General features: G+C 43.1%; 1 protein-coding gene across 2 annotated transcripts in view; it reads right to left on the bottom strand.

Moving 5' to 3' along the window:
* GRK4 (G protein-coupled receptor kinase 4) overlaps nucleotides 1–19505 on the bottom strand; it is a 217605-nt gene that overhangs the window by 86350 nt on the left and 111750 nt on the right. For both annotated transcript variants that reach the window (XM_073647535.1, XM_073647544.1), the window contains exon 3: nucleotides 1630–1742. In XM_073647535.1, coding sequence (XP_073503636.1) covers nucleotides 1630–1742 — 113 coding nt within the window. The remainder of the gene's footprint in view (nucleotides 1–1629; nucleotides 1743–19505) is intronic.

Genomic DNA, 19505 nt, shown 5'->3' with positions numbered 1-19505 from the left:
TCCTCTGTGCTTTTGACAAGCCTTACTTCTCCAATTTATCATTCCAAAATGTGCAGAATTCACATTATCCCTCTTTGCAATCTCTGCTCCTGTAGAGTGTCCTGCCCTACCGATTTTATCTTCTGCCATCTACATCATTAAAGCTGCAACGTGTTTTTACATCATAGATAGCTAGTTTGTAGCAGAATTCAACTTTTCTGCAATCTTCTATAACATAGCTTGTAATAACTAGGCAGAAATATCTTCTGCCATAGGCATCAACATGATCTGTCAGCAGCAGGCAAGAAACACAGCTCAGCTCTACCCTGCCGAGTAATTACTTGAAGTAATCCTCATCCTGGCAGGCTGCTGCCAACTCTGCATGAACCACCTAACAATTTCCCTTTAAACTTGTCTGCAGTAAAAAGATGAATAGAAGGGCCAAGAACAATTTAGTGGAACCTTATGTAATTTAAGCTTGCTTGCTGTGGCACTCTTAAGGTGACTAAGTCATTTCCATGAGCCAAGTTTGAAGAATTCAGGACCATCATAGGACTAAGGCTCGATTGCCACAATGCCAGTCTTTGTTACTATTGTTTCATAATTGTTTGGAGGTTTTTTTATTTTTTTCAGACACTTCCTATTCTGTAGATATCACTTCTCAGCAGTCTCATTATCATCACAGACAGAAATACAATGAAAGATAACACCTATATTACAAAGACGGAGGCAGATAATGCAGGACCCACCACTGACAATAGGTGATGGAGGGAGAGATAGATGGAAGGTAGGAAAAAAGTCAAGGCAGGAGGAAAGGAAATCTGACTGAAAGACAAAAGTACTGAAGGTACTGAAGGAACAAAGGGAATGAATGACGAAAGAGGAGAGGAAGAAGAGAGCGTAAAAAATGAATAAGGGATTGAAGAAACAAATATGGAAGGATCAAGAAGGAGGGAAGAAGAGAGGAGGGAAGGAGGAAGGAAGAAAGGAGGGAAGGAGGAAGGAAGAGAAGAGGGAAAAAAGAAGGAAGGAAGAGAAGAGGGAAGGAGGAAGGAAGAGAAGAGGAAAGAAGGAAGAGAAGAGGAAAGGAGGAAGGAAGAGAAGAGGAAAGGAGGAAGGAAGAGAAGAGGGAAGGAGGAAGGAAGAGAGGAGGGAAAAAGGAAGGAAGAGAAGAGGGAAAGAGGAAGGAAGAGAAGAGGGAAGGAGGAAGGAAGAGAAGAGGGAAGGAGGAAGGAAGAGAAGAGGGAAGGAGGAAGGAGGAAAAAAATAGGGGAGAATAGAAGAGAGGAGGAAAGGAGGAAGTTAGAAGGAAGGAAGGAGGAAGAGGAAAAAAAAAGAGGGTAGAAGAGAAGGAAGGAAAAAGGAAGAGAAGAGAATAAAGGTGGGAGAAATAAGAAATAAATTGAAAGGAATAAAAAGAGGGAAGGAGAGAGGAAGGAAAACAAAAAGAAGGGAAAAAAGAATGCGCAAAGTAGCAAAAGAGAAGGAGGAATGATGGAAAGGAGACGGAGGAAGGAAGGAAAAAAGGGATAAGTAAGAGGGGTAAGGAACAAAGGAAAAGGGAAGGAAGAAAGAGAGGGAAAGGGAGGAAGGAAGATAGAAAAGGGCCTAAAGGAAAGGACAGAGTTGCTGAATAGAAAAGAAGCTTACCACAGCATCTAGAAATTCAATGCACCTCTTCAGCTCCGGTCGGGTGTCACAGAACTGTCTGAAAAGAAGTCTCCCGATTGGCTGCTTCTCACATACGCTGCTGTAGTCTCTTTCTGATGAATTGGAAATTAAAAGGCACTTAGCTTTACAATATTATAAAATACCAAAAAGCAAAAACATTGCACCTCATTAGGGCACCATTTAATCACAATGCTCAGTGGGTTCCCACAACACATTGGGGGGGTGACCGTCAGCTCACTTTATATATAATTCACTTTTCATGTTCAGCTACATGCCTAATGACCTGTAATGGAGTCACCCTGAACTTATTTATAGAACCATCATTTAGATCCCGCTCGGTGTGAATTCACACAAAGCAAATCTTCACCGATGACAACTCTTGGATGTCAGCTCCACTAACTAGAAGAAAAAAAAAAAGTAACAAAAAATAAGTATTTATTATTTTACATGGTGAAAGTGTTAAGGTTTCAGTCTAAAAAAAAAAAAACACCAAAACACTAATTCTGTACTCTTTCACATGTAAATAAAATTAACTATAAAAAAATATTTAGCTTTAATTTTTTTTCTCCACAATTTTGTCTCCTTCTCCATTCACATTTAAAGAAAAAATAAATTGTCTGGCTTCCTTGTAATAGTGGTTCACTATGAAAACAGCTTTGGATGTGAATGGAAAAGAAACTTAATTAAAAAACAGTAAAAATAAATAAATAAATAAAATGAGTTAAGCAAAATAATTGAAGCTTTTAAAGTCACATTCTACATAAAGTATGATTAGTTAAGTTGGGCATTTAAAAAAAAAAAAAAAAAAAAAGAACTGACGCGTAATATCGGATAAGACTAATGCAATATACGGTAAATGCATTTTTTGTTTTGCATCTCATCCCATTTACAAGAATCCTTTCTCTGTATGAGGACTTTGGAAATAGCACCAGACAGGTCTATGTCAATGCTTTAACCTCCCTCCTGGCTCTAAATATTTAAGTGCGTGGTGCGGTCAGATAGCTGCATGCAGTCTGGGGTGTCTAAGACTCGAGCAGTGAACGCTATCCACACGTCAATGGAAGAAAAAAAAAAGATGCAGAATTTAAATCAAACCGGGAGAGAGGCCTTATTAATATTAATATGTCTGGTATGAGATTCTCAGGTATGAGGAAACCATTCATTACCGCAGACGGGGAGGAATGTATACACGGCGTACGTCACTAGCTACAAATAACCTACATTTGCTCAACGTGACTTGCAGTAAAACAGAAATCCTGTTGCCGGTTATGATACATTTTCGTTATTAATGTTTGACACCTTAACATTACAAATGACAGAACATTAAATAAAGAAGTGAGAAGATTGATAATCCTATTAAAAGCTCCATTTACTCCCTGTGCCAACCCAAAAAGCGGCACCCGCTATGCTGGTAGTAGTCTGACGCCAATACAAAATAAGGGATTTGCATGCTGCCCCTCACGTACAAACAAACTAAAAGTCGATGAGGTTTGTCTATTATCAACAGAAGCCAGGACGCCAGTGTGTGAAAAAAACAACACCTAAGGGATCCTCAAGGCAAATAGACTTGATAAGAGAGGGATAGCAAACATCAGCTCCTACCCTGGTGGACATATAGTCCATGGACGGCCATTAATTCCATTGCAGTTGAGCAAAAAGATTCACGCTGGTAGCCAGAACAGGGCAGTCTTCACTTCTGTGCCCAGTATTCTTGGACCTGTCAACCCAGTTTCCTCTTGCACTTAATTGGCCCAGCGACATCATCGAGTCACATATTGTCAATGAAGAGCTTAATAAGCACCGAAGATGACCAGGGTGCCTGGAGCAAAAAGTAAGATTAATCCTGGTCCGTCCGCCCCCGGGGACCGCAATGGGCACCAGACCAGGGCAGTGTGAATCTTTTAACTCCACGCTAAACACAATACATAACAGGTGAACCGTATAGGTAACTAACTTTTTTTTTCTGATGAACACAGGGTTTTCCCTTTCTCACAGTGTGTCCCCCACACAGGCTTAGATAGAGATACTGCTGCAGCTTCATGTCCCTCTTCCCCCTCCAGTAAAAAGATAACTGCTTGTAGACAAGTACACAATAGGCATTTTAAGCTTATTTTTTCAGAAATGCAATTAAGAAGGGTTTTCACATCTCAGGTATTTATCACATCTATAAGATAAATGTTGGATAGGTGCAAGACTTATATCAAGGCTAGGAATCCCATTTGGGGAGCCATTTCCACTACCCGCATAGCAGTGAATCGAGAGAGGTGTGCACAAGAATGACTCTCCCCAAATTAATTCTCTTTTAATACATCTCCTGAACACCTCATGTGACATTGTGGACTGTGGCTATGCCATGATTATCAGATATGGGAATGACCCTTTCATTGTGCAAATGACACTATGGGAATAGGTAATTTTTATACAGTTAGTGTGTTTTGTTTTTAGAAACTTTTAACCTGCATTCACACATTAATCAATGTGCAAAGTAGCTCCTACCAACCAAACCAGAAATCAAATCTGTAGACAAAGCTGTTTTGGAGTTTTTGCCCCTCATTAGTATTGAACAGGGTACACTAGTTTGTTGAATGAAATGCCTTGGCTACAGCTCAGGAAGAATATTGGCGCTCATTGAAGAGAAAAAATATTTATGGAGACTTATTTTCAAGGTAATGCTCCATGGGAAAAAAAAAAGTATGCCAGACCAAGGACTGACCAGTAGATCGTACGGTTTCTGAGATTTTGCCCCTCATGACTACAATACTTTGCAGTTTTTTTTTCCATGGAGCATTGCATTTAAAATAAGTCATAAATAATTGGATCACTTCAATGAGAGTCGGTGTGCCACTTTACTAAGCCAAATTAACCAATGATATCTAAATAATAACAAAATAAAAGAACTAGCACAACAACGTAAGAGCATGTTGCACGAGTACTACTTTGACTATAGAGCCAAGGAGCATCTGTACATCATTCGCCCAGATTTATGTCTCATCAGTCTGTCCTATCCCCAAACAGATTTACCCCACCTCATTGTAGTTGTACAATGGAACTATTAAAATCGAAAATACCACCAGTTCTACCAGTTGACTACTGCCAGGTAAGACCAGGACTCATTTGAGAAGGGCGGCAATGAACTGGAAGTTGTAAAGGACTTCAACCTATTCGGATCAATGATCACTTAAAATGCAGAGGCGACACCGAAAGTCAAATAGGAGAATAGCTATGGGCAAATAAACAATGAACTTTCTGGACAAGGTCTTCAAATGGAGGATCATTTCACTGGCTATGAAGACATGGCTCATACATCCTTTGGTCTTATCTATAGTAACATGTGGATAAGAAATCTGGACGATAAAGAAACAAGACAGAAGAAGAATTGATGCCTTCAAAATGTGGTGCTGGAGAAGGATGTTATCAATACCATGGATGGCAAGAAGAAAAAAATCCATCGTGGAACAAATCAAGCCAGATGTGTCACGCAAAGCAAGGATCACCAAGCTATGACCTGCCTACTTTGGACACATCATACGAATAGAGCAATCACTGGAGAAGGACATCATGGTCATAAGAATAGAAAGAACAATGTGAAGAGGAAGACCAGCAACCGGATGGCTTGATACAATCAAAATAATGGTGGAGAAGACCCTGGTGGACTTATCAAGGCTTGGACAAGATCGACCTTCCTAGAGATCGTTCATACATCAAGACGACATGGCTCGAGATTAAGCCGAAGGCCGTTAAATAATAATAACCACCAGTTCTACCAAGTGTGGCATTTATCATTAGGCTATGTGCACACGAAGCAGAAATGCTCCGGATTTTTCCTGAGTGTTTCTGCATCTCCCTGGCAGAAAAAACGCATGCGGATTGTACATGCGGATTGTACATGCATTTCCTGCCAGGGACATACGGATGTGAAGCATTCTTTATTTGCATTTCCGCATGTGGGTTGACAAGCGCTTTCCAAGTGATTTTAGCATCACTTGGAAAGTGCTTGTCAACTTGGTCACACTATATAAATCCATGCAAACAGCATGGATTTATATAGTGTGACCGAAAGAATGGTAAAAAATAAATTTATACTTACCTTCCGATGGTCCCCGGAGTCTTGCTTCGCTCCGTCCTCCCTTGCCGGCAGATCGCGGTACACTGAAGAACCTGCCGTCACATGACTATGACATCAGCGCAGGTCCTTCAGTCCACCGCAAGCTGCCGGCAAGTGAAGACAAGGAGACCGGGGACCATCAGAAGGTAAAGATAATATTTATTTTTTATTCTATTCTTTTTTTTACAGTTTCTATGGTACCCGGGACCGGAGGAGAGTCTCCTCTCCTCCACACCAGGGTACCATCCGCACATTGAAACGCTTGGATTCTGCATGTACAGATGCAGTGATGCGGAATCCAAGCGTTCCAATGCAAGTCAGTGGCGGCGAAAACGCCGTGCTTCCGCAAAATAATTAGTAATGCTGCGTTTTTTTCCACAATGATAACCCGCAGAGGAAATTTCCGCAGCATGTGCACAGCACATGCGGATTATCATTGGGGAACATGGCAGGCCTTCTACCATGTGTTTTTTAAGCACCTCTGCAGCGTTTTTTTGCCGCTGGGAAACGCTTAAAAAACGCATCGTGGGCACACAGCCTTACGTTATTTAACTTTTTTTCATAAAGTTTTCACGAAATGTCATGCAAGCAGTTTATCAACAGTTTTCTTAAGGTTGCTCTGTATAATTACCCTGTGAGCCACACCCACTTGGTAAAGACCTTGCAAATTAGCGCTGAATAAAAAGTCTGGAACCGTATGAAAAATTAAAAAAAAATAAAAATAAAGATACTCAGGGGAGCAGAGGGAATAAAATAAGAGTAAGAACTGGCCACTTGACGTGGTGACAGGTCCGCTGTAAGTTAGCCGCTGCAGTTTTTGCTTGCAATGTAAACTGGATCATACAAACCCCTCATTGTAAACTTCTTCAGTTCTCGAGTGTTTTTTTGGAGGTCATCACAAATAAAATGAGTAATGTTTAAAGTTCACCCGTTCAGAGGGAGGGTGTGAGTGGAAATATTTCCTGGACTGTTATGGAAGTCATCAACAGAAGTTGGTTGAGAGCTATCGACTCAGTTCAACGTCCCTTAGTCCATTGTATAACAGGAGGTTACAGAACGCAGACATGGTGCGTATATTTGGAAGCCTTGGATATAATTAGGGCATAAGCCTGAATCAACAGAATCGTAAACCTTTGGGTCTGGCTGGATAGCTGGAATAACATGTCCACTCCAAATTAAGGTAAAGTGTTTCATTAGTCACCTGACAGCATCCTGAGGAAACACGTCAAGACGGACGGATGTGAGAACTACAGACTACGGCAAAACCCAGGGGCAAATCGCCAAATTACAATGTACTGAAGTCTATTGGGAAATAATAATTGTGCTGGTGTGATCGCAAAACTGAATATAGCGAATATGTATATTTACTTTACTCAACAAGTCTACATATAGATGGCAGTAGAGATAGTTTTCCTCCTTCTTATGGAGAGCTCATTTGCATAACTTTCCCAGAGAGCATTGCCTATATGGCTCCTTATACTAGCTGCTATTCCGATTCGAGAGCCAAAGTGCACAACAGAACATGTCAATGCTTGGTGGCTCAGTGGTTAGCACGGTTTCTTTTCCAGCATTGGGGTCCCGGGTTCAAATCCCACCAAGGACAAGAACTTCGAGGAAGCTGTGTGTTCTCCTCGTGTTTGCATTGGTTTCCTCCCACACTCCAGAGACATACTGATAGGGAATTTAGATTGTGACCACAATGGGGACAACGATGATTATGTCTGCGTAGCTTTGTTTCTTTTGCTCTATAAACCGTATCTCTGAAGCCTCGTGAGGCCATACGTTACCAGAAACTGGTGTCCAAATCAGCAGGTATAAACGATTGGTGGGGTCAGATAGTTTTTCTTACTTTATTGAGGAGTTCGACGGTGACCATACCAAAGTATATGTGTATATACTATATATGTTCACTGGGAAGAGCACAATAACCGGCCTAGTACCAAAAGCAGCCATGGCCTCGTCCATCAAACATTAATGAATTTTGTAATTGTCCTAACGATTGGAGGCAGCGGAGTGTAAGTTTGTGACAAATGAATGGCAGTGATGAAATCTCTGCGAGAACCCCTGGCTGTTCCCGGACATAGCGAAAAACATATCCAAACCGTCCCAGCCACATTGTCCAAATAAGTGTCCGCTACATTACCCCCCATAAAGGTCAATGGACCTGACCTATGGGGAGGGGGCAGCTACATTGACCCCCGCCCCCAAAAAGTCAGCTACATTACCCCAACTCCCATTGAAAGGTCAGCTACATTACCCCCCGCAATAAAGGTCAGCTACATTACCCCCCCCCGCAATAAAGGTTAGCTACATTGCCCCCCATAAAGTTCAGCTACATTAACCCCCCCAATAGAGGTCAGCTACATTAACACCCCCCCCCAACAAAGGTCAGCTACATTGCCCCCCATAAAGGTCAGCTACATTAACCCCCTCCCCCAATAAAGGTAAGCTACATTAACCCCCTCCCCCAATAAAGGTCAGCTACATTAACCCCCTCCCCCAATAAAGGTCAGCTACATTAAACCCCTCCCCCAATAAAGGTCAGCTACATTAACCCCCCAAAATAAAGGACAGCTACATTAACCCCCCAAAATAAAGGACAGCTACATTAACCCCCCCAAAATAAAGGTCAGCTACACTAACCCCCCCAATAAAGGTTAGCTACACTAACCCCCCCACCATAAAGGTCAGCTACATTGACCCCCCCCATAAAAGCATAAAAGGCCAGCTACAATGACCCCCCCATAAAGGCCAGCTACATTGACCCCCCCATAAAGGCCAGCTACACTGATCCCCGCCCCCGAAAAGTTGGCTACATTACCCCACCCCCCCTTGAAAGGTCAGCTACATTATCTCCCATAGATGTCAGCTACATTTCCAAGCACATAAGTCATCCATATTGCTCCGGTAAGTTCTAACCATTAGGCCTTATAAATATAAGTTTCACCTCCCACCATAAGTGCCAGCTGCATTGCCTAATAAATGTAATTTTGTCCCCATATACACCAGCTAGTTTTTACCTTTCCACATGCCCATAAGTATAAGCTTATAAGACTGCTGTGCGGCTCCAGTATAGGGGCACACTGAAGTGCACACTGGGCATGATAAACAGTATAGTGTCAGCATACAATGACTGTTCAAATCAAGCTGGGTGCACCCTTGGTGTAGCCGAGGAGTCCAGTGCACCTTCTCACCTATTTGTTTTTCAGTAGGCAGAGCTGTTAATCAAGGAAGAGAAGGGTGGAAACAGATGCAAAACACAAGTAATTGGAGGGTGCACTAAATTGCTCAGCCACACCAAGAGTGCACTGAGTGCCTGTGCTTGGTTTATATGGTAATTTTGTGCTGACTGGCTACTTTTTATGTGCACCTAGCTGATGTTATTTGGAGCTGACCAGCACTGGCAGCGCAGGATAGATGTTCACAGAAGAAGCACTACACTATACGCTGGCGATATCTAAACCTATAGAAAAAAAAAACTGAAATGACAAAAAAAATATGCGTCATTTGATTTACCAGATCGGAAGGAGCACGGAAACGTCATTGGCCTCAACTGAACCGAGAGATGGCTCTCGCTGCTTTCTACTAAAGACTGAGCAAAAGAAGGAAGCCCAAAATGATCCCCGCAATATGATGAAGAACTCCGAACACTTCTATTCTCCTCAATACCATGGAGAAATTACTTGAAATGCAAATAACATACCGGAGTGTTACATCATCTTAGGAAAGCGCTCTTACAATATAAGAGGGAAAAAAAAACACACAATGATATTTATCTCAGCGCGAGGATTTTTCCAGCACATAAAACCTATTGTAATAACAGAAATACGATCATCTTGAAAAGTCAAATGACTCATATGTATACATAATTCACCGCCATCTCGCATTGTAAAAACTCGGCTATTGCTTCTGGTGAAATTACCGCTCCTCTGAACTCTTATTCTTCAGCTTTCTTTTAGATTTAATACATATACGTGTATATTTTTTATATACACATACATACATACATACATACATACATATATATATATACACACATATACAGATAGATAGATAGCATTACAGACACCTTCTTAGAGGCTGTCTCTAGGACCCAGAGGCTATCTTCCTATCTTCCTCTTACTAATTAACACCCTGGCCTGGGTGCATAAATACCTGCTGTGTTCCAGTGGGAGGTGCGATATTCATTACTCCTTGTGAAGGCTTGAGCGAGAGCAGTACTTCTTCCTCTCTGGTTTTGAGGCCGTGTGCGCAGTTGTCTGGAGTCGTCTAAAGCTAAGCAATTCCCCTGTTTGTTCCCCCTTGTTGTCTTTAGTGTTAGTGGGGATCGACTAGTGCTCATCTCCTACCTTCCCTAGCCTTAACCAAATGCCAGGGAAAGACAGGGCGAGGAACGCGTGCGGCGATTGGTAAAGAGCTAATATAGGGATGTTAAGGGAGACAGGGTGATCATCTATCAGCCAGGAGGTCTCCACTGCCCCCTTTCCCTAGAGTCTGGGCTTCCTTTCCCTTTTCCCTTTGTGTTGCACTAAGTCTTTCCCACACCTTGCGTGACACTGACCCTTTCTGGGGTAAGGTATTTTGGACCATACCCAAACGGCATGGCCCAATGTTCTGGTTTAGAACATGTTGAAAAGTCACATCATTTTTGCACCATGCAAAAATTGCACTAAAAATAAAAGAAAAAAAAATGGAACCTATTATAGCTGCGCTCCTGATAAAGGGGCCGTCCACTACTCGGACAATACCTTCTCAATCACCATAATTCCCCCATGTAAAATAAAAACAGCTATACTCGCCTCCGGCGCAGCGCCATTCCAGCGATGTAGGCGCCTGCTCTCCCAGGGCTCGCTCAGCTGATGCTTCACTCTCCCCTCCCTTTGATGAAACTGACATCTGAAAAAAGAGAGCACCCGCAGCTTCCTCAGGATGTCAGTTCTGTCGGAAAGAGAGAAGAGTTAAGTAGTCACTGATTGGCTGCCGGGCTCGTGTGACATAATGTCAAGCAAGCCCTGGGAGAGCCAGTGCTTACACTACTGGAATAGCGACCACATCGGAGGAGAGTATAGTGGTTATTATTTTACATGGGGGAAATCTGGTAATTGAGAAGGGATTATCCGAGCAGTGGACAACCCCTTTAACCTTAAGATCAACCCTATATCTTCAGGTTAATAGTTTCTGAAGACCTATTCTCTTTAAACTTTTGTTCAGTGTAAAAACACATTTACCTTTGATGTGATCTGTGGTCATAAATGAGCTGAGGGAAGCTCAGTACAAGACAGACAAAAAAAAAAGTTAAAAATTCTAGAAAACTTACAGACCATTAGTAAAGCTCAAACTGATTCTCAGTTAACTCATTCTGCAGTCACCAATAGGCAGAGGCTATAGAAGGCAAATGGTGCAACTTTTTTTTTAACGAAACCCAATTGCAAAAATGATTTTTAGGCTTAAATACATGCAGTGAAGGAAAAACAGAAAAAAAAAGTTGACAAGTCGCTGTTTTAGGAGGAAAGCAGCCAGGATTTCAATTTAATTTTCATAAAAGAGAAATGGAGGAGCAGGGCTGGAAGTCAGTGTTATTAAAGGGAATGTGCAATATATAAGAATACTGATGAAAGTAAAATATTCTAAATCCATATTTAAAAGCCATTATGATTAAATGCAGTGAGTAAATATGAAGATCATTCAGTAGCGTTACCCTTGTATGACCAAGGAGCTTACATGTACATAGTGCAGGTGTGACTGCAACCCCAGAGATGCCGCCAATGTTTGCCAGTCATCCATATTCTTACAATTCTGGTTGACCTGAACTCATTTTCAATGCAGTTTTTTAGAACCAATATTTACAGGAAAACATTAACGGAGAACTGGCTAATCTCAGAAAGCTTCCATTAAAGAGCAGCATCTAAAAGACATCCACAAGTCTCCATTCATTCTCCACCTGCAGGTGTCGTGACTGTAGTGCCATCACCAGGGTCAATGGGAACTTCACTTATGTCACACCTGCAGGTCCTGGTAGAAATTTATAGCAACTCCTGTAGTTAGGTCATACATTTCTCAGTTACATATATCCCCGATTTAGAGGAGACATAACTAGCTCAGCCACCAGTAATGCAGCCCTGTTCTCCCACTCATTCTACATGGTATCATGTGGCTGGCCGACACTGTACATGTGGGGGAGAGGGCAGGTGACCGGCCGACACTGTACATGTGGGGGAGAGGGCAGGTGACCGGCCGACACTGTACATGTGGGGGAGAGGGCAGGTGACCGGCCGACACTGTACATGTGGGGGAGAGGGCAGGTGACCGGCCGACATTGTACATGTGGGGGAGAGGGCAGGTGACCGGCCGACACTGTACATGTGGGGGAGAGGGCAGGTGACCGGCTGACACTGTACATGTGGGGGAGAGGGCAGGTGACCAGCTGACACTGTCTACCGAGGGGGGAAAGAGGGCAGATAGCTGATCGACACTGTACATTTGGGGGGGAGGGGGAAGGATAGGTGGCTGGCCAACACTGTTCGTTGGGGAGGGGAAAGGGCAGGTGGCCGGTCAACACCATACATTGTGAAGAAAGGGGGAGCAAGTGGCTAGCCGACATTGTACATTGGGGTAAAGAGGGGGCAGGTGGCTGGCTGACATTGTACATTGGGGAAGAAAGAGGGCAGGTCGCCGGTCAACACTGTAAATTGTGGGGAGAATGAGCAAGCAAGTGGCTGGCTGACATTGTAAAATGGGAGGTTGGTGGTGGCAGGCCGACACTATACATAGGGGGAGAGGGCAGGCTACCATATGACACTGTAGATTGGGTGGGGGCCGAAGAGGGGGCAGCTGCCTATACAGTACATTAGGGGAAGGAAAAGATAGGTGGCCGGCTGACACTGTACATTGGGGGAGCAGGTGGCCTTCCAACATTGTACATTGGGGTCCTTGGGTTGCACTGTATTTATGTAGTATGTGTCTACTCTGTAGATTTTGCACTGTATATAAGGAGGATGAAACTGATGAAAATCTGACATCAGATTTTATTCCTTCATTCGTTAACAATTGTTTAAAAAACTTTTTAAAACAAAAAATACTGGGGAAAAAAAAAATGTTTTGAGCAGTCTGCTTGCTTTTGTTTATACAGATCCTCTACTGGCAAATACAAAAACGGAGAATTTTTGAAGAGCGAGTCACAAAGACCTCACACGCAAAGACTAAAGCGGAAAATTAAAAATAATCCTCATATTACTTACAGTTAAATAAAAGCGGATTAAGTTTGTTTAGAACTGGATCGTGTCTCACGGGAATGAATTTTCTCCTTGCATTGTTGTTATAAGCTGCTAGTTCTCATGTCACTCATGGCGCAGGAGACAGAGTAGACAGCGCACAGTCTGAACATACGCACGAGGATGGAAATCCAATTGCCATGTTTATTTTGTGATTTTTATAGCATTATCCGCATTCTTTGTCAGAGAGCAGCGCGGTCCATAATATGGGGAAATTTACTAAGACAAAGGAAAACCTACAGTCACCGTAAATACAGGTCCAATTAAACCTGGACAGGCTCCCCTCCACCCCCAAAAAAATCAAACACAAAAAAAGAATCTGTCAGCAAGTTTTGCAATGCAATCTGAGAGCAGCATTATATAGGGAGACAGTCTGATTCCAGGAATGTCACATTTTCAGCAGCTTGCTGTAGTTTCAAGACAATCAGAGTTTTATCACTAGGAGATTATCACAGCAGGACTAGGTGTCACGTGCCAAGCAGTCCATATTATCTGTAACCCCACTCCCACCATTGATTGGCAGTTTGCTGACAATGCACACAGGAAGCTGCCAATCAGTGGAGGGGGCGGGGTTATATACAGCTCAGCATTCATAGCACTGCTACATCTACAGCAGAGAAAACAGGGATTCTATCTAAAATGTACCAAGCAGCTCACTAAGTGACATCACTGCAATCAGGGTCTCAGTCCCTACATTATGCTTTTCTCAAATTACATAGCAAAAACCTAAAACAGATTCCCTCTAATGAGATTTCAATAGTAAGTTATATAAAATACACAAATATATCATATAAATACACACATATATCTATCTATCTACATACATATATACACACAATGTACAATTATAAATATATAATTAAAGGTACCAATACAGGTGTGTAAATATTTTAAATAAAATATAGTATGTCCCCATTGATGAATTTTAAATTATGTTCGCTACAGCCCACCACTAGGGGGAGCTTAGTGAAGACACAGTTCCATATTTAATTAAATTCAGAAAACTAAGCCATTAGTGCTCATAAAAAAGGAAACATATTGACGCTCCCCGAGCTGCTCTCAATATTCTGTTCTAAGACGAATCTATCTTTTTTTTCCTCCCCTTCTTCCAAGAGCTATAACCTTTTTATTGTTTCATACTCTTAGCCGTACGACGGCTTGCTTTTTTGCAGAACAAGTTGTAGTTTTGAATTACACCATTAATTTTACCAATGTACTGGAAAACGGGAAGTGTGGTGAAATTGTGGAAAACATGAAATTCTTACAATTTTTTTTAGGCTTTGTTTTTACAGTGTACATTGTGTAGTAAAAATGACTGAATCATGATTCTCCAGGTCAGTACAATTACAGCGATATAAAACTTGCATAGTTTTTTTTTTTTATTATTTAAGTAGAGAAAAAAAATATTAAAAAATTTGTTAAAAAAAAAAAAATTAATAAAATTGGGGGGTTTGTGTCGCCATATTCAGAGACCCGTAACATTTCTGTTTTTCTATGTTATTTGATTTACATTTTACCGATATCATTTTTATCTATAGACGATGTTTTGATCCCTTGTGATTGCATTTTTAGGGAAAAATAGGGATTAAAAAAAAAAAAAAAAAAACACATTTCTGGCTTTTTCATTTTTTTTTTATTAATACAGCGTTTTCCAATCGGGTTAATTAATTTTATATATTGATAGATCAATAAATCAGACTTTTTTTGAAGGTGGCAATACCAAAAACGTTTATTTTTTTTCTCTATTTTCAACGGCGGAAAAGGGTGGGGATATCTGAACGTTTATATTTTTCATATTTCCCAGAGGAGCACTGGCTTAAAAAGTCTCCTCACCTTGACATGCTTAACGTGTAACGTTTCTCCTTGCAGAGAGTGACCCCTTGGATACCGGTCTCACCCAACCAAACCAGAACTCACACTTTGCACCGATGAGGGGAAGTATCCCGAAACACCATGTCTGCAAATTGAGTTTCTGGTTCTGACTTTTATCCCAAGTCATGTGACAAGGCTCGTTAAAGGGTCGATATTGACTTTTAAGATTGCTGCTTCCTATTGTAGCACCCCGAGGGTTCGGTCGCTACAGAGGTATTGCATCTCACCCAGAGGTGTGATATCTCACTTCCAGGTAAGGATGGAGTGTGGCTCAGGACCCTAACACCCACATGCACTACACCACATTTCCGGGGGACAGGGCGACCATGCTCCCAGGTGTGAGCACAACAGTCCCTGTCCCTGGCTGGAGTGGGGGGAGGGAACACCTAGAAAGGGGGAACCCAGTAGTGTGTGGGTGGGGAGAGTAGATCCCGGGTGCACTGTATAGAGGAGTATATATGGTGGGCACCATCTTAGAGTCAGAGTAGAAAGTGAGAGAAGAGAAGAGAGAGCAGAGAGAAGGAGGCTGGGAGCAGAGGCTCTGCATGGGCTCTGATCCGCAGGCAGGCCAAGTCTTAAGGCCTCGGCCTGTAGGAGAAGAAAGGAAAGGAGAGGAACGGAGGAGGCTCCAGTAGTGGAGTGAAGGGACCCCAGGGGTGCGGACCGGCGAGCTGCCACCGCACGCCCGCCGCTACCGGAGTAGGGGGGGTCAGGCCAAGAAAGGGAACTGGATCCCTCATCTAGTGGAGGAGAGCAACTACCCTCAGCTAGTAACCGGAGGCCATGGCATTGTACGTGCACGGCCCCTCACTACACCCGTTAGGAAGGCACCATATAGGACCCAGGGAAACGGAACATACGTTTGCCCGCCAAGGCCCGAGGCAGCTGGACAGAAACGTGGTCAATTGTGGGGTACAACAGGCCAGAGAAAGGACACACGAAGGGGGTCCTGAAAAGCATTCCAAAAGGTACCTGGGAGTTGGCCGAGCCCCTCACCTGGTGAGCACAATACGACGTGGGCAGCCATTACCTGCAGAAGTGGCTTGGAGTGTAAAACTGTGAGTAAAGACCCTGGACTGCATCACTGGACTCTGAGTCATTACTGTTGCTCCCGCGCACCATCACCCCCACCATCTGCACTCACTACCCTGAAGCTATACTCCTCCCGTGGGGAGTTATACTACCCTCTGCTGCGCACACAACACCAGCCTCAGCGGTCTGCCCCGCAGCGGCGGTTCTCAGTGACCGCAATCCACAGGTGGCGTAGTCGGACATACAAACATTAAAAACCAAATAAACAGATCCGCCACTGGTTTGACCACCCTGAGCCACGGGACCGGGGTCGCTGCCACGGAGACTACAAACCCCAGTATCATACAGAGACCCGGCTCCGAGTATTCCCTCGCACACGGCCCAAGGGGCGCGTCACTATAGGTGGTGCTAGAGTTCTAGTCCTCTTCCTCTCTGAAGAGACAATTTGCAAATTTTTTTAACAATTTTTAAAAACTTTTTTTTTTTCAGTCGCTAAAGAGGATATTAACCTGTGATCATCCGATCGCTTTTTCTATGTTACTATACACTATATACAGTGTAAATCAAGGTCGCCTTTGAACCTCAGCATATAACAAAGATGGAGGCCTTCAGTTGCCGTCATAACCCATCGGCGCCAGGTGACTGTGTCACAGAGCGCCGGGGAGAGCCGGTAAGCGCAGGCAACAGTATGCGTTCCATTTAAATGCAGCCGTCAGAGATTGATAGTCAACTCCGGCCCCGGCTATTAGAGGCAGATGCCGGCTATGTAATACAGCCGGAATCCGCTACGTGTGGAAAGAGCTGAGTTGCTGAAACCCCTTCACAAGTGATAACCCCCGCAATCACGTACACGTAGGTGACATTGAATTAAGGGGTTAAAAATAGTCAGTAACTCCAAACTGACAATATAAACTATGTACATAGCACTGATGGGAGATATAGCGTCATTTGTGATTTTTTTTTTTTTTTACAAAAGTGCAAATTTTAGACTCTGCAGAAATTGAAGTTTAATCTAAAATGCTAATTAGGAAGCTTGGAGTACCCTGTGTGTGGCCAAGAGGTTTAGGGCACATTCTTCCCCCCGCCTTCCTCACTGGTGCTTTACAGCTCTGCAGACCGTTCACACTCCAGGCATAGCAATGCTGTCAATCACTAATAATTTATTATTTATTATTATTATAGCGCCATTTATTCCATGGCGCTTTACATGTGAAAAAGGGGTATACATACAAGAACGATTACAATAATCTTGAACAAAACGTGACGGCGACTGGTACAGGAGGAGCGAGGACCCTGCCTGCGAGGGCTCACAATCTACAAGGGATGGGTGAGGATACAGTAGATGGGGGCAGAGCTAGGAAAATGAGGAGGGAACATGCAAAACCAGTGCACTGAGCATCTTGGTCACACCCGGGGTTCACCGAGCACACTAACTAGCATATCTGATTAAACAGAGCCTCCGCTCTGTAGAGTGGAGGCAGCGAATACAACATGAAAGGTGCGATTTTATACATGCAATATCCCCTTTCAATGCTATTTGCTTAGTTTATACAGTCAGCCTGGGCTCAAAGTCTCCCTTAAAGGATCTGCACAGGACTTTGCCGCTCCCCAAGCTGTTCGGAAACTACAAGTCTCAGCATGCCCAGACAGTGCAGCATGCTTCACATTAGCTGGAGGACTGCTGGTTGGCGATTTCGGATACAGAATAAGTGTAATATGGCCGCAGTCACAATGGGGAAGGATATTTAACGCCGCATACGGATACTGCCTTATATAAATAGGTCGCATATAAAGATTTTAGTCGTTCCCACTATTAAAATTTATCTCGCTCGATTCTGCCAAAGTGGTTGAAAACAAACAATATAAACCCACGCCAGCGAGACTGAAGTGACGGCATTATACAATGTTTATTAAGAGGAGGATTGACACTTTGCCAGAGGAGAAACGGTGCTCCAGGCAAGAACACATTTATCTGATTGTGGGGAGAATGAGCATTGTACAGTCACCGGCAGTTTCCACATTGTAATCAGGACAGTCCCTTTGTATTTTTTTCCTACTCCCTCCACCGCAGACCTGAGCCTCTTACATTTCTCTAGCATTTGACCCCAATCATCTCACAGTCTCCTAATCAACCCCACAAGTCAGATTTCACAAGACGGGGCCAAGTTTTACTATCCACCACAGCCAAGATGGAGAAGGCAAAAAGGGGATGAGAGGCTCTTCTTCCATATATCGGAAATATATAGATATAGATATATATATATATACACATAGTACAGACCAAAAGTTTGGACACACCTTCTCATTTAAAGATTTTTCTGTATTTTCATGACTATGAAAATTGTACATTCACACTGAAGGCATCAAAACTATGAATTAACACATGTGGAATTATATACTTAACAAAAAAGTGTGAAACAACTGAAAATATGTCTTATATTCTAGGTTCTTCAAAGTAGCCACCTTTTGCTTTGATGACTGCTTTGCACACTCTTGCCATTCTCTTGATCAGCTTCAAGAGGTAGTCACCAGAAATGGTTTTCACGTCACAGGTGTGCCCTGTCAGGTTTAATAAGTGGGATTTCTTGCCTTATAAATGGGGTTGGGACCATCAGTTGTGTTGTGTATCCACCTGACTTCTGCACAGCTGATAGTCCTACTGAATAGACGGTTAGAATTTGTATTATGGCAAGAAAAAAGCAGCTAAGCAAAGAAAAACGAGTGGTCATCATTACTTTAAGAAATGAAGGTCAGTCAGTCCGAAAAATTGGGAAAACTTTGAATGTGTCCCCAAGTGCAGTTGCAAAAACCAACAAGCGCTACAAAGAAACTGGCTCACATGAGGACCGCCCCAGGAAAGGAAGACCATGAGTCACCTCTGCTTCTGAGGATAAGTTTATCCGAGTCACCAGCCTCAGAAATCTCAGGTTAACAGCAGCTCCGATTAGAGACCAGGTCAATGCCACACAGAGTTCTAGCAGCAGACACATCTCTACAACAACTGTTAAGAGGAGACTTTGTGCAGCAGGCCTTCATTGTAAAATAGCTGCTAGGAAACCACTGCTAAGGACAGGCAACAAGCAGAAGAGACTTGTTTGGGCTAAAGAACACAAGGAATGGACATTAGACCAGTGGAAATCTGTGCTTTGGTCTGAGGAGTCCAAATTTGAGATCTTTGTTTCATGGAGGAGGAGGTGTGATGGTGTGGGGGTGCTTTGCTGGTGACACTGTTGGGGATTTATTCAAAATTGAAGGCATACTGAACCAGCATGGCTACCACAGCATCTTGCAGCGGCATGCTATTCCATCCGGTTTGCGTTTAGTTGGACCATCATTTATTTTTCAACAGGACAATGACCCCAAACACACCTCCAGGCTGTGTAAGGGCTATTTGACCAAGCAGGAGAGTGATCGGGTGCTACGCCAGATGACCTGGCCTCCACAGTCACCAGACCTGAACCCAATCGAGATGGTTTGGGGTGAGCTGGACCGCAGAGTGAAGGCAAAAGGGCAAACAAGTGCTAAGCATCTCTGGGAACTCCTTCAAGATTGTTGGAAGACCATTTCCGGTGACT

This window comes from Phyllobates terribilis, unplaced genomic scaffold (genome assembly GCF_046119375.1).
Source record: "Phyllobates terribilis strain yellow unplaced genomic scaffold, ASM4611937v1 Scaffold_1__5_contigs__length_1240528914, whole genome shotgun sequence".
In the NCBI taxonomy this organism is placed as follows: Eukaryota; Metazoa; Chordata; class Amphibia; order Anura; family Dendrobatidae; genus Phyllobates; species Phyllobates terribilis.
The sequence above is the reverse complement of the archived record's forward strand: the minus strand, read 5'-3'. Positions and strand labels throughout refer to the sequence as shown.